Here is a 16,766-nt window from a genome sequence, read left to right as displayed (position 1 = left end):
AGGTAAGTCATATTGTGTTAAGACTTTGAAAAAATATCAAGAGAGATGAATAATGAGCTTCTGTCCAGCTAGAGTGAAGTGATGGAGGAAAGACGATTGTGTAAGCCCTAGATACAGAAAAATTACACACATGTGACCTCCCAGGCTGTACGAGCACACAGATTCTTACATGTAAAACTAATGAAAAATCTGAAGATGGTTTTGCTCCAATATGTCTTTTTTATTTAGTTATCTGCTGTTTCTGGTCTTGTGTAAGTTTATGCATGTCTGAACTTCAAGAAGAGATAGATTGTACTTACCTGTTTTCGAGATACATCAAGGGTATCTAAGCCATGTTTTTTTTGAAATTTAATTTACCAACATTTTTCATTTTACATACCAATCCCAGTTTCCTCTCCTTCCCCTCCTCCCACCCCCTTCCCTATCTCCCATCCCCCCCATCTACACGTCAGAGAGGGTAAGTTCAATTGCTTTGAGGAACATTCAAGGCCCTCCTTAGAATATCTAGGCTGAGCAAGGTATCTATCCAAAGAGAATAGGTTCCTTAAAAGTCAATACAAGCAGTAGGGATAAGTCCTGATGCCACTGCCAGTGGTCGCACAGTCTGCCCCAGCCATGCAACTGTCACCCACATTTAGAGGACTAGTTTGAACCTACGCTCTTTCCTTCCTTGTCTGGCTGGGGTTGGTGAGCTCCCGTTAGCTCGGGAAACTGTTGCAGTGGTGCCCCATCATGGTCTTCACCTCTGCCCAGAGAGTTCTAAACCACGCTTTTTAATTAGTGAATTAATGTATAAGTGAATCACGATGAATGGGTCATTAGAATACACATTTATGAAACAGGACCCAGAAAATGGAGGGAAACTCTGAGAGAGGACACAGATTCTATGATAGACTGTTGGCCATGGGGTTTCAGAAATAGTTACAGAAAGGAAAGTTCATGTGCGTATCTTTCCTTTTAAGGTGTCAATAGACACCTTAAATTATTTCAGCAGTCAAGTGTTGTTAAATTTGAATATATTCTTTGTGTATAACACATAAAACAGCCACTTTCACATTGTTAGAGCAATAGCTTTTGTAAATGTGTGCAGCAATGTGCTTCATGTTTTCTTCAGATGTTTAATTTACTACTCGTTCAGAATTTACTATTATAGCAGTATTCACTAATCATGGCGGTGGGATAGAATCAGAGAAGGAACTGAATGGAATATCTTGAATATTTTAGTCTGTTCTGATGTATACAATGTAGATGCATATTGAGAAGTTATGTAGCTCTCTCTTCTAAAAGTTGTCCATGTCTCAGGCAGTTTCTTTACTGGATGTATTTATTTAACTACTGATCAAATGAAAACTTTGTCTATATTAAGACAATCTTTTAATCATTTTTTATCATAGTTACAGAACAAAATGATCTTTGTCAAATAATATTTTCCCTTTGTCTTTGTCTACTTTCCAAACCTGGTGAGATTTAGTGATAGAGTTGTAATGGACATGAATGATTTCTTTCCATAATATAAATCAAAATACCTACAGTTTCATCTCTTCATCTACCTATGAAAGAAAATACTGAAAACTTCTACATGAAGCTTCATGCAACCAAACAAAAGAAGGTAAGTTGTTTATCCTGCTTTCAGAACCGGACCATCACACACAGACAATATTGTACACACCGCATTTGAGAGTTTTAGCTTCTAAGATAAGGAAAGATCACGATAACCAACGCCTGAGTTACTCTTATGATTATTAAGCAAAAGAATATTTAACACTACCTTGAACACCAACTTTGGAACTTCATCCTCCCCACATATTCCTGACCATACTGCAATTTTTATTTCTTATTTTCCCTCTTCTTTGTATTAGTCTTTGCTATTACATGAGTTCAGTGCAGTAATGGTGGGTCTATAACTGATGCTTTGTGAAATCCAGGAGGCTTATGCATAAAACAAAGAGAGTATTTTTACCTCTTTCTACAAATATGAATAGAGGATTAAAAGGTTGTTTTTATATTTGACCAGGAATGAAAATAAAGGACTAAGTAGACAAAGAATCATACTAATCATACATCAAAACTTATCTGCCTTCAGCACAGCATCTGTCCATGACTGAGAGGATGTCCCTGTCTAATGACTCACAAGTCAATCCTTCCTCATTTCTCCTGCTAGGCATCCCAGGGCTAGAAGATGCACACATCTGGATTGGATTACCTTTTTGTTTTTTCTATCTCATTGCAATTCTGGGGAACACTACTGTTTTATTTGTGATCCAAACTGAACATAGTCTTCATGAGCCCATGTACTACTTCCTAGCCATGTTGGATTCTATTGACCTGAGTCTGACCACAGCCACCATCCCCAAAATTCTGGGCATCTTCTGGTTTGGTCTCAGAGAAATATCTTTTGGGGGTTGCCTTTCTCAGATGTTCTTCATCCACTTCTTCACCGTCATGAAAAGCATTATGTTATTGGCCATGGGCTTTGACCGCTACATTGCCATTTGCAAGCCCCTTCAATACACTGTCATCCTCACCAACAAAAATCATTGGTGTCATTGCAGGTATTGCTGTCCTGCGAAGCTTATACATGGTTGTTCCCTTGGTGTTTCTCCTTTTGAGGCTACCCTATTGTGGGCACCACATAATCCCTCATACCTACTGTGAGCACATGGGCATTGCCCGTCTAGCTTGTGCCAGTATCAAAGTCAATATCATGTTTGGTCTTAGCAACATTGTTCTCTTGTTACTGGATGTGGGTCTTATTTTTCTCTCCTATGTCAGGATCCTTTATGCAGTGTTCTGCCTGCCCTTCCGAGAGGCCAGACTCAAGGCTCTCAATACCTGTGGCTCTCACATAGGTGTTATCTTAACCTTTTTTACTCCAGCATTTTTCTCTTTTTTGACACATCATTTTGGCCATAATGTGCCCCAGTATATCCACATTTTCTTGGCCAATCGTTATGTGGTTGTCCCACCAGCCCTTAATCCTGTGATCTATGGGGTAAGAACCAAGCAGATTAGGGAGCGAGTGCTGAGGATTTTCTTCCAGAAAGATCACTAACCAATTGTAGTTTGAAGAATTTGTTCCAGAATTTGTCACATGTTGTTAAAAATAGTTATTTTGTTTCTAGACCATAGAAAATAGGAAAAGGGATAGAAACATTGTGACCAAAACTTTTATTTGAGTGTGAATCAAACATCTTATATTTCATGATAGTACTGAAAATATTGGAATCGTCATGAAAAATCTCTTTTTGCAAACATTTCATTAATATTGTTAGATCTTGCACATGGTTCTGTATTTAGGACAGTTCCCTCTTTTGCAGTGAAATTATTAATGTTTAGTAAAGCTAAGTGATATATTTGAATTTTATCCTTAGCAGGAAGGACTAATTTAGGCCAAATAAGATTCCTCCAATTATGACCATTTCCCTTTTCTAGGATTTTGCAGAATTTAATACAATGCAGAATATTTTTGTTTGCTTCAGAGCCATTATGGATAAATTAACACACTTCCAGAATGATGGTATAATGGTAATAATAATGATAACAATTTACCCAAATATAGCATGACATCAGCTTACTACAAATATACCATACACACAAAGATATTGATAAGAATACTCATTCATTCATTCATTCATAACTATTAATGTAATATTCTCATGCACATAGAGAAGCAAGCAGAGAAAAGAAGTTAGTGTAATGGAAAACAGTGACAATGTAGCTTTGATATAGCATGAAATATAGACCCATAAATAACTAGTTTAGTTTTATTTGTTGAATGAGTAGTATTTACAGTGCATTGATACAAATTATATAATATATGACAATACAAATATATTGTGTACAATATTTACATGAAAAATATACTATATGTACACACACGCACACATGCACACACACACACATATAGTTTTCAAGTACCATATGTGTTTTCTTCTTGAGCAATAGAATGATTGAAAGTGATTGTAAAAATCACTTTTATAGGAAAATAAATGGTTAGTTTAAAAGAAGTGTATATAAAGGTTTATTTCTGTAAATTTAGAAGGTCTCAGAATGGATAGGACAAGGGCACATGATGTCTCAGCAGAAGCTAGAACTACTGGAGAATGATGGCTTCTAAAAGAGGGAGAGGAACTTCTCTTCAGGAATGTGGGCCCCGAAATACTACCCATTACCTGCAGATGGTCCTATACCCATGCATATGTAAATGGACTCTGTGTGCTGAGAGAGAAAGTGGTGGGGGATATAGGAGGAATTGGATGGGATGCAATGCACCGTGGATTTGAACAAAACATATTATATGATGTATGAAATTCTCAAACAATAAAAATAAAGTTGCATGAAAACACTACAAAGGAAATATTTTTAAAGCTACTTCTGTATTTATATACTTCACACATATGCTAATGTTTTAGAAAGTACAATTTAGAGATAAAATTAAGGATCTAAAATTATTTTGGATAAAGATGGTTTTAGGACAAAGGCCTCGAAAATCCTGCACTGCTATACCCAAGGCAGAATTACTCAGCAGATGCACTCCTGTTCTCAGAGCAGCTGGGTTTGTGTGCCCAAGCTCCACACAAGACTGGGCCTATCGGCATCCTGCCTGGGGAAGAAGCAAGAGATCCCCTCTTTCTCTGAGAACTCTGATAATGGTAGCCAGTAGCAATTGGGTTTCTAGGACTCATGAGACCTGACTCCTCCCTGAGTCAGCTATGGTCACTAGGGGATGGGTCATGTAACCAATGGTAAGGAATCCAGGCTCTAGTGACTCACCCTGGAGCCTGTAACAAATGTTAATAAAATGTTGTGGGTTACAAAAGAAAATCAAAAGGAAAGGAAGAAAAATGTAAAAATACAAAGAGAAAAAGCTGAGAAGAGAATCAGTGAGAGTGGAAGGGATAAAACAGGGCAATAGGAGGGGAATATGACACGAATTCATTATATACATAAATGAAAGTATCATGATGAAATCTATTATTATTTATAATTAATATATGTTGATAAAAGAAGATAACTGAAAAAGGCCCAAAATGGTGCCGCAGAGTCCACAGTGGCATGTCAAGGGAAGAATACACTACTAATGAATACCACATTAAACTTAGTTGTTCTCATCCTATTTAATTTCTTTATTATTTTTATTTTAAAATGTTTAGTGATTAAATAAGGATTACATACAGTAAAGGTATACAGAACGATCATCTGGCATATGTATATATTATTGAGTTGATGTTTGTATCTTGCAAAATTTATACTGTTTGTTCACTGATTTCTAAAATATGTTTATCTCATAAATGAAGGTTTTATCTTCTGATCAGTGTATTCATATTGGCTCTCTACTTGGTTGTGGATAAACACTGTTCAGCTTTTGCTTAACAGGATCAATGGTCTTAGAGTACATAGGCAAATGAAATTGTTTGTTTAGTACGATTTTCTGCACTAAAGTTTATCATTCAGCATAATCTAGCCAGTTATGACTGATGCTATATGTATCAACTGATATGATATCCATAGACTCATAGCTGCCTGAATTCTTTCCTTTTGTTCTCTCTCTCTCACTGTATGTGTATTTGTATCCGTGTATGTGTATGCATGTATGTATATGCGTGTTATACATATTCAGTATCATCAGTAAAGAAGACACCATTTTGGGGCAGCATTATTGGTTTTGCCTCTGCTCAGAAGTGATATAGAGGCATCTACTGGTGTGGGAGGTTCTTCTGTCTATGTGTTGATTTTATTGGTTAATGAATAAAGAAAATTGGTTTGGCCTATTGCATGGGAGGCAGGAGGCAGAGTTAGGAGAAGCCATGGATCTGCCACCTGAGACAGATGCTGGGAACTTTAGCTGGTAAGCCATAGTCATGTGGCAATATACAGAATAATAGAGATGGCTTAGTTTAGGTTATGAGTTTAGCCAAAAATACGCTTAAGCTATTGGCCAAATAATATTGCAAATAATATGGTTTTCTGAATGGTTATTTCATGGCTAGGCATCCAGGGCGAACAAGTGACCCTTCCTCCAACAACCTACTGTTTTTATTTTACTTCATCACTGTTAAGATGTCAGTGTAGGTTTTACAGTCAACAGCCATTAAAGTTGCTTTTTTTTTTTTTTTTTTGCTTGTAAGTAAATCAAGCCCACGGGCAGTTTGTGGAGTACTTGCCTTGAAAGCTTCAAGACTTGAGTTAGAATACCAGAACCCACATGGGCAAACCGTAGGAATGGTGATAAATGCTTGTAATCCTAGTGCTGTGGAGGCATCAACAGGCAGGTCCCTAGAAATCCTAGCATACTTGGTGAGTGCTATCCCAGTGAGAAACTATTTAAAAAAAATGTTTGCACACACTTTCACACATGTATAAATATACCCTAGAGAAGAAAGCCAGACTTCATGACTCCATACATTTCCAGTTAAGAACAGTATAATTGTTCCAGTGATGGCTCAAATAGTGAATTTTCATCTCAATTTTTAATTTTTATCATGAATCTTCTAATTCCCTTCTAAAGGCAATTGATATAGGATTCTTTTGAAATTTACTGGTTTTAACCAAAGGGTATCAACTTGAGAGTGGATGGGGCATGAGGGAGTTTGAGGGAGGGTAACTGGGAGTGGCTGGGGGATGGAAAAGAAGGGGGAGTGATGTAATTCTATTTCAATTAAAAATGGTTTTAAACCGGGTGGTGGTGGCGCACGCCTTTAATCCCAGCACTCGGGAGGCAGAGGCAGGCAGATCTCTGTGAGTTCGAGGCCAGCCTGGTCTATAAGAGCTAGTTCCAGGACAGGCTCCAAAGCCATAGAGAAACCCTGTCTTGAAAAACCAAAAGAAATTTTAAAAAGAAAATTTACTGGCTTTCTGAATTTATGCAGAAATAATTATCTGAATAGTATGCTTGGAAGCTAATTATTTGCATATTTATAAGTGACTAGTATAATCTGTATAAATAAGAGTTTCTTGCGGGGATGAAATAAAATATGAAATGCATCTGAGTACAAAATCTGGATAAAAAGGGATGACATTCTAGATCCCAGGTAATCCAAAGTCTCCAATGGTTGAATCCATCATGAAGTAAGAAAATAATGTTTTCTTGAAAAATGGCCCAGTCATGAGAGAATATATAACAGCCCTAGATAATAAGATAGGGAATTCACATTGGCTCAGATGTTCTTGTGGGATGAATAGCAGCAGAGTAACTAGGAATTAAGAAGTTAAAAATAATAGAAGTGTGCACGTTTAGGAGCTGAAGGGAAAAATTTTGAAGTCCCAAGGGTTCTCCTGAAGGTGTGCTTTTTATGCCCCTAAGCCCATACTGAAAGTTACATATTGTCTTTGTCGTCTGATCCCAACAAGCCCCAGGGGAACAACTGTTCTTGTTCAAGGAGGAAGATTTTAATTCCAATATAAACTTGGATCTTAGTTTGACAGTCTTGGAGTAGTTATTATGACTGAAAAGGTGTCTATAGCACTTCTGTCTGAAGTTGGTACGATGTGATTTTGATCACAAAATTGATAAGGATTGAAGTAAGATCTGTTGATGTAATCTCTTCATTAATTGTATATAACTCAAATATTAACTTTGAGGAGATATAATATTTCATATGCTGGTGTCTACCTGGTAGAATTTCAGTAGATGAAGCTGTTAGGTGCTTTGCTTGCTTGCATTTCTTTTTACAATAAACATAGCTACTTTGAATAATGGGAGTCTTTTAAAATTCCAGCTAAGTGTACTGTTGACTTTGCTGCAGTGTTGTTCAATTTCTCTTTCTCCCTCTCTCTCCTGTGTTCTTTTCTTTTCACTCTCCTTCTCCCTTTGTCACTGCTTCTGCTTCCTGGCTCTTGCTTTTAGACAAGTTCTACTGGAATTTACTATGTTACTGATGATTTGAAAATATTTTTGTTTAATGTTGAAGTGGAATTCTTATTCTTTCCAAATCATAAGTTTTATTTCTCTTTAACTCTTTGTAAGTCATGTTGAAGAACAGAAATGAGTCAGTCCTGCCCAACCTCAACTGTTTATAGGTAATGTCTGAAAAACATACCCTGAATTTGCCACTCTGATGTGTATCTGTGTGGCTTCATCTCTCTCTTTGTGTTGGCTCTTCTATTACATTCTTCCAAATTAAATGCTGCTATTTCAGCATTTAATTATAATAAGTAGACAAAAAACACAGCAATTAGAAATATGAGTTTGTTTTTTAAAAAATCATAGCTCCTCTTCTTCCCATAAATATAGCAACTAACATGTTGTTAACTCCTTTCCTGGTCTAGAGTCTACTCTTCCTTTCCTGGATAATGAAAAATGCCCTTTTGTTATTGCTGTTGTTGCAGTGTTGGAGACTGAAGCCAGGTCCTTGAACATGGGTAAGAACTATACAACTGAGCCACAATCTCTGTTTCTAATACTGGTAGTCTAAGAACTCAGTGTCTGCTCCAGGTTAGGTTTACTCATTGTTGGGTGAGGAACAGCTTTGGTTTCACAGAAAACTCCCCCCCCCCAACATCAGAGAATGTTTGATTAAACACATCTCCAAGATTTTTGTTTTTGTCTTTGTTCTTTCATTACTCATATTGTTGAAATCTATTTTTATATGACTTCTAGAATTTTATATATGAGTAATATAGTTATATGATTTTGCTCCTCCCTCTAACTGCTCAGAAACCCTCTTGTTCCCACTCAATCAACAACACTTTTCTTTAATTATTATTGTTATATATATTAAATATATTACATACACATATAAATATATAAATACAAGTTTTTGAGTCCATTTCGTGTTGCCTTTATGCACATATTTCTACACAGTTCCCAAGTTTTGCCATTAATTCCAAGTCTGAATGAAGATCTCCTAGGAAAAATTCTCAACAGGTGACATACAGAATGAAGTTGTTTGCAGCAATTCTATCCTACTTCTTTTCTGGATCTATTTCTCTCCTATCCAGATGTCGCCTATATTTTCTAGCAAGTATGTTTTTTCTGGTGGTGTATTTTGCAAGTCTCTTTCATTATCTCTTTTTTCTTTTTATAATGCTACTTGTTTTGACACCGTAATGAGAAGCAAAAAGTCATGTATGCTAAAAGAAAGTCAACATTGTAAAGAATGAACTGTCTCAGATTTCAGAAAATACACCACTAAGAAAGCTTTTCATGGATGTCAAATAGATACAGCTTGCAAAAGATACATGGCCTTTTATGAAGATATGCTATACATAAATTAGTCCATAAATTATAGTTGATGTTCTATTTCAGGTTCATTGCCATGGTCAGCTTCTTCCTATACTCTACCAAGTACACTTTCAATAATCTCTCTGTTAATCAGGCTTACTGAGAGCCCCATTGTCATGAAGGCTTCTGATGAGATGCATCTCTTCATATACACACAGAATCCTCTTAGAAGAATTCATTTACTTTCTGGTTTCTCCATCCACAGATACCAGATATATTGTGTGATTCTGTTATTATTCTTTAACATATAGGACTTTTAACCAAGAATTAAAATTAAAAATTTACTATATATTCATCTCTTATTAACAAATATATTTCATGTAGCAGCTATGGTTCAGGTGTAACAAAGGAGATAGCAATGAATAGAACCATTTTTTTCATGCATTTTTCTGCATGTCATAATCAATTGGGGATTATGGACTGATTACATAATTACGGAATATGTTCTACATTATATAGTTACAGAAAATGTTCTGGGAGAATCAGTAAAGGCTGTCTGAGAATGAATGCAGCCTGAAGGACTTACAGGAGGGTCATGCTGATTCCTCATTCTGCTTCTCATACCTATGCTGGAGTCCTCCAACAGTCACATTTCCATGTTTAGAAATTTCATTTTCCCTTTCCTCTAACAAGGGCATGCCTCTCTCATTCTTATCAATTTTGACTTTGATTTCCTATGCTCTCAAGTTTGTGTACATGATGCAGCATCCTTATTTCCTTGGCTCACAGAAATGTGTCCAGCCCCCTTTCCCTTCCCTCTGATTCCTCCTCTATACTCCCTACAACTTTTCCATGCCAATTTCATGTGTTGTGTTTTTAAGCTCCCCTGGTGCAGGCTATATATGCATGGGTGCAGGAGAATCTACTGAAAAGTGGGTAGCTTTTCAGGGGCCACATCTCTGAGGAAAACTCTCCCCTCCATAGCAGTCATCAGTTGACAATAGCTCCTCATCTAGTGGTGGGACTTCATGTGCCTATCTGTCTACAATATGATTTTGATTGGCTTGATATTATGCAGGTCTTGTATAAGTAGTCCCAGTCTCTGGGACTTCATGTATATAATAATGTTGTCATGCCTGGCAAATACAGTTTTCTGCATATGTCTACCTCCTATGACTTTTGTAATCTCTCCATCTCTTTCTCTGTAATGATCCCTGAGCCTTAGGAGGGGGAAGGGTATAATATGAATGTCCTATTTAGACTTGGGTACTTCATAATCTCTTCTTCTCTGAACATTAACTATTTGTGGGTTTATGAACTAACCATTTTCTACTGTTAAAAAAAAAACAGCTAAGAACTTAGGGGGTATATTATTGATTTTTTCTTTTCTTTTCTTTTCTTTTTTTTTTTTTTTGGTTTTTCGAGACAGGATTTCTCTGTAGCTTTGGAGTCTGTCCTGGTACTAGCTCTTGTAGACCAGGCTGGCCTCGAACTCACAGAGATCTGCCTTCCACAGCCTCCCAAGTGCTGGGATTAAAGGCATGCACCACCACTTCCAGGCTGAGTGTATTATTTCTATATCCATTTAGTAATAGGTTCTTCTCTGGGGCTTATCACTTAGCAAGCCATGTGTCTTGGACCATTTAGTAGCACCAGGCATAGGTTCCATATTTTGAAGTGGATATTATGATGATGATAATGGTGATATATAATTTATGTGTTTGTGTTTATGTATGTATGCATGTGAATGGAGATGCCTATGGAGGCCAGGGGTTTTGGAACCCCCTGAATCTGAAGTTATAGATGGTTATGAACTGCCTTATGTGGATGGTGGGAAACTGACTTTGGTCTTCTGGAAGACAAATATGCACGCTTTATCACTGAACCATCTCTTCAGGTTCTGGAACAGGCTTTTTATCCAAAGAAAGAATGGTTGGTTACTTCTATAACATCCATGCTGCATTTGCACCAGTGGGCATTTCTTTTCAGAACAATTGTTATTGTAGCTCAAGGATTTTTTATTATTTCTCTTGTGCATAGCACCTCCCACTATTATAAAAACTACACAGGAGGGAATGAAGTTTCCAGGTCAGTGCCAGATTAATTCTTCACATTATATGACTTAAATGTGCAATGTCTTCAGCACAAGGATCTTATCATCATGTTCCAGAGGATAAACAAAATCAATGGCAATAACCAGTAAATAGCAACTCAAACAGAGGTAACCCATACATGGCACTTAACTTTTTATTTCATAGCCTATGTTGTTTGGGTTAACATTGTCCACAGACTATAGTTAATTTTTTTTACTGATTTTTATTGAGCTCTACATTTTTCTCTGCTCCCCTCCCTGCTCTCCTTTTTCCCTTCAGCCCTCCCTCAAGGTCCCCATGCTCCCAATTTACTGAGGAAATCTTGTCTTTTTCTACTTCCCATGTAGATTAGATCTATGTAAGACTCTCAGTTATTTACAGGCAAGTTGAGGAGTAGGATTGATTCCATTGATTGCAAGTGGAAGAGGCCATGCCATAATTTTGCTCATGTTTCTAGTTAAATAAATGACCTATGAAGGATATTTTTAAAGCTTCATATTATCTGTGTTCTGAACTCATAGTAATTTATCAGTCAGAGACACTTATCTACAATTAATATATTTCAAAATGCTGTAGCTTTTGATCTGGCTACATGTGAGCTGGCTAGGTTCATCTTCCCATATAGAAACTTAGTTTCTATAAAGACAAAACTTAATGTAAGTTATCTACAGCAGAGTCTAAATATTCATTCATTTATTAAGAAATATTCACCTTCACTTGCCAGTTGTATCAATGAAAAGAAAAAGAGAGGAAATATGAAGGAAGACATTTATGCATTACATGAGAAGTTACACTAATTACATACTCTTTGTTTTTATTTACTATTAGTAATCCTGATGAAGTCCTGTCAAGTTCTATCTAGAGTCCTTCAAATGAGTCTGTCCATCAGAGGCTCCTGAGAGCATGTCACTAGGCAACAGCTCAGAGATTCACCCTTCATTCTTCTTGCTCTTGGGAATCCCAGGATTGGAACAGTTGAATTTCTGGCTAGGTTTCCCATTTGGTACAGTCTATCTTCTTGCTGTCCTAGGGAATGTCATCATTCTCTTTGTGATCCAGTTTGAACACAGCCTTCACCAACCTATGTTCTACCTATTGGCCATGCTAGCTCTGACTGACTTGGGCCTGTCTACAGCAACCATCCCCAAAGCACTCAGCATATTCTGGTTTGGTTTCCATAAGATTGCCTTTAGGGATTGTTTAGCTCAAATGTTCTTCATACACCTGTTTACAGGTATAGAAACGTTCATGCTTGTAGTCATGGCTTTTGACCGCTACGTTGCCATTTGTAACCCTCTCAGATATAACACAATCCTCACCAACAGAACAATCTGTATTATTGCTGGAGTTGGGCTATTCAAAAATTTCATTTTGGTTTTTCCACTTGTATTTCTCCTTCTAAGGCTCTCATTCTGTGGACACAATATCATTCCCCACACATACTGTGAGCACATGGGCATTGCTCGGCTGGCATGTGTTAACATAAAAGTCAATATATTATTTGGGCTAATACTCATCTCTATGATACTTATGGGTGTTATTTTGATTGCTATTTCCTATGTGAAAATTCTTCATACTGTATTCAAACTCCCATCCTGGGAAGCCAGGCTCAAAGCTCTTAATACCTGTGGTTCCCATGTGTGTGTGATCTTGGCCTTCTTCACTCCAGCCTTTTTCTCATTTTTGACTCACCGTTTGGACACAATATTCCACGGTATATCCACATCCTCCTTGCTAATTTATATGTCATCCTCCCCCCTGCTCTTAACCCTCTCATTTATGGGGTAAGAACCAAGCAGATTCGAGATCGTGTGGTGATATTTTTTCGTAAGGAAATTTGACTGTGAGCTAATGATTTGTGGTCTTCAGATCTTTGTCCTTCATATTCTTAAAAGAGGGTAATTTATATGTGAGATTAGACAGAACAACTGCTTTACAGAATATTTTGGTAAATGCACAATGTTTTTATACTCATGGGCAGCAAACAAGATATTTTATAGTAAATATTTTTTTCCAAGTCTGAATAAGATAATTGTTTCACAAATGGACTTTATTTCTACAATGGACATTAGAGCCATGTATCAAGGATAAGGCAGCTCACAATACTTTTATTCAGAATCTGTTGATTCCAGGGGTTTGATGATGCCATCGTTTATCATGGGTGCACTAGGGTTGACAACACACTGTTCAAGAAGTGAGTTTCAGGAGTCCTGATCAAAGAAATCAATCACAATTCCAATTATCTTCATAGTAATATTGTAATCTATCATTGTGTAACAATGGTAAAAAATATTGAACAAAATAAGATCTTTGTAATCTATTCTCACAACTTTTGGGGGAAAACACAATTGCAGGGTCATACATGCAGAACAAGCAGAGAGGAATTATCCCAGATGACAAAAAAGAATACAATGGAGAAGTAAGGATACAGCATTAAAGTCTGGAGAAATAAAAAAAAAAATAAGAAAGGAAAACCCTCTAGGTTTAACCCTCAGAAAACCTGCCAGGCACAGAGTGAACCTTCGCCTCAGCTAAGCCAGGTCAAATGCTTGCCAAAATCCTTTATTTTCAATTGCTACAAGACAAACACTGCATCTTTTGAAGACCCTTTAGATAGAAAAAGAGTTTAAAACCCCTTCCAAACACAAAGGAATTCTTCCAGATGCTGTGTATGTCTTTAGAACACACAATAATTAGAGGATGGGTCAATGATTCACTAAGCATTGATGAGAAACAACCGAGCAAACTCTTCACCCATCCTCTCTCCTTCTTAATCCTGACTCTGATATTGACTAATTACAATATTTAACTATTTCTTTATTACAATATGATACTAAGAAAATGAAAACAATAATACAACACTGGAATAAGAGTCTTTGAACTCTTATAAGACAATATATTTGAAACTCAATTGTGCAAAACCTTTTTATAAGTGACCAATAAAAAAAATTCCAAATTAGACAACTTGACAAATTTCAAATAGATGCTTAATAAAGAGATGAGTGACAAATAACACATGTAAAGTCACAAGGATAATACTAATTGAAATTATAATTAAATGGCATTTCAAATATATTAAAATTTCTAAAATTGCAATTATTAGACTTACCAAATATTAGAAAACATAAAGAAAAACTGGAGTCCTAATACTTCATAAGAAAGAATGAAAGATAGGAAAAAGATATTGAAAACAGACTCATTTTCACAAAATTTCCCCATTGGCAAGTGATATGACTTAGCCAATTAATTCCCAGTTATTTATAAGAAAATATAAAAACCTATTATACAAAATTTCATATGTAGATATTCATTGAATCTATACCTATAATTACTCCAAGTTAAACATTTATCAATTTGCAAATGATTAAGCAAAAGCATTGCATTCAGAAGACTGCATGATGTTCAGCAACAAGCCATTGATGTATATAATGGGTATGATTTCCAAAATTATAATAAATAATAGAAGTCAGAAGATCCTATGGCCTCCACACTAGGACACATAGCCTCCTGGCATCTTTACCAAAGACCAGACAGTTCTAGGGACCCCAGGAAAGAGACTTCCCTTCATCCATAAACCCCTTTATGCCTGTTCAACAGCCCCAGACTGTACCACCACCCCTGAGCCCCATATTCTGGCCTACTACTTTGTTCTAGGGACCATAGAGGACAGATCAGATCCAGGGACCCCACTCTGCACCCCCACCTCTGGTCTACAACTTCAGAAGAGGACTTCAGTCCTATGGATCTAGGGACCCATAGCCTCTCTAGCTCAGAGGAAATACTCTTCTGAACCTGAAAACATGTTTGTGACCATAATCCTTGGCCATTTAGGCCAGAAGACCAGAGAGAAGAAAGAAACCAAGGAACAAAGCACCTGTTTAACAAAGACAAATGCAGGAGTCAACACCTACACCTAAAATCATCCCAAATTCAGATGCCTAAACACCAATTTAAGAACACAACTAGAAAGGCAATATATTATCACAACTGCAAGACATAAACAAACACAGCCGAAGCATGAGAAAATGATCTTAAACATTACTTTATGCAGATGATAAATTCCTTAAAGAGGATATGAACAAATCTCTTAAGGAATTTGAAAAAAAGACTAAAGAAAAAAATGGTAGAAATCAATAAATCACTAAGAGAAATCCAAGAAAAAACAAACAAGCAAACAAACAAACTGGTAAAGAAAACTATTCAAGACATGAAAATGGAATTTAAGCAAAAAAAGAAACCACAAATGGAGGGAATCTTGGAAATGGGAAATCTGGGTAACTGAACAGGAACACATTACACCACAGGAAAACATCACAACACAGCTTCACCAACAGAATGCAAGAAATGGAAGAGAAAATCTCAGGCATTGAAGAAACAATAGAGGAAATAGATTCATTAGTCAAAAAAGAAACATGCTGATGTAAAAATATTTCTAACATTAAACATCCAGGAAACCTGGGCACTATGAAAAAAACATAAAAATAATAGGAATAGGATGATATGAAATTCAGCTCAAAGCACCAGAGAATATCTTTCATAAAATCATAAAAAATCTAGCCTAAATAAGAATATACCTTTAAAGGTACAAAAAACTTATAGAACACCAAATAGATTGGATCAGAAAAGAAAATCTCTCTGTTATATAATAACCCAAACACTAAACATACAGAATAAAGAAAGAAGATTAAAACTGGCAAGGCACAAACATCCTGACTTCTCAACAGAGACCTTAAAATCCAGAAGGGTCTGGACTGGTTTCTTGTAGACTATAAGTGACCACAGATGTCAGCTCAACTACTATGCCCAATTAAACTGTCAATCACCATAGATGGAGAAAACAAGATATTTTATAACAAAGTCAAATTTAAAAAATACCTATTCATTGGGTTAATTAGCATTTTAAAGTCTAGTCTCTTGAGTTCCTTATATATTTTAGAGATCAGACCTTTGTCAGTTGCAGGGTTGGTGAAGATCTTTTCCCAGTCAGTAGGCTGCCTTTGTGTCTTAGTGACAATGTCCTTTGCTTTACAGAAGCTGCTCAGCTTCAGGATGTCCCATTTATTCAATGTTGCCCTTAATGTCTGTGCTGCTGGGGCTATACGTAGGAAACAGTCTCCTGTGCCCATTTGTTGTAGAGTACTTCCCACTTTCTCCTCTATGAAGCTCAGTGTGTTCAGATTAATATTGAGGTCTTTAATCCATTTGGACTTGAGTTTTGTTCATGGTGATAGATATGGATCTACTTTCATTCTTCTACAGGTTGATATCCACTTATGCCAGCACCATTTGTTGAAGATGCCCTCTTTCTTCCATTGTGTACTTTTGGCTACTTTATCAAAAATTAGGTGTTCATAGGTTTGTGGGTTAAGATCCGGGTCTTCTATTCAATTCCATTGGTCGACTTCTCTCTTTTTATGCCAATACCAAGCTGTTTTCAATACTGTAGCTCTGTAATAGAGTTTGAAGTCAGGGATGGTAATGCCCCCAGAAGTACCTTTATTGTATAAGAT

General features: G+C 36.5%; 2 protein-coding genes across 2 annotated transcripts; both read left to right on the top strand.

Annotated features, from left to right (window-relative positions):
• Positions 1-2,097: 2,097 nt before the first annotated feature.
• LOC119822572 (olfactory receptor 52E8-like) lies at positions 2,098-3,052 on the top strand. Its single transcript, XM_038342007.2, is given in 2 exon segments — positions 2,098-2,526; positions 2,528-3,052. Coding segments are annotated over 2 exon segments (954 nt in total).
• A 9,107-nt stretch (positions 3,053-12,159) lies between these two features.
• On the top strand, positions 12,160-13,097 carry LOC119823318 (olfactory receptor 52E8-like). The gene is given in 2 exon segments (XM_038343262.1): positions 12,160-12,946; positions 12,949-13,097. Coding segments are annotated over 2 exon segments (936 nt in total).
• The last annotated feature ends 3,669 nt before the right edge of the window (positions 13,098-16,766 follow it).

This window comes from Arvicola amphibius, chromosome 1, assembly GCF_903992535.2.
Source record: "Arvicola amphibius chromosome 1, mArvAmp1.2, whole genome shotgun sequence".
Taxonomy (NCBI): domain Eukaryota; kingdom Metazoa; phylum Chordata; class Mammalia; order Rodentia; family Cricetidae; genus Arvicola; species Arvicola amphibius.
Note: the sequence above shows the minus strand (reverse complement) of the source record. Positions and strands in the feature narration are given on the sequence as shown.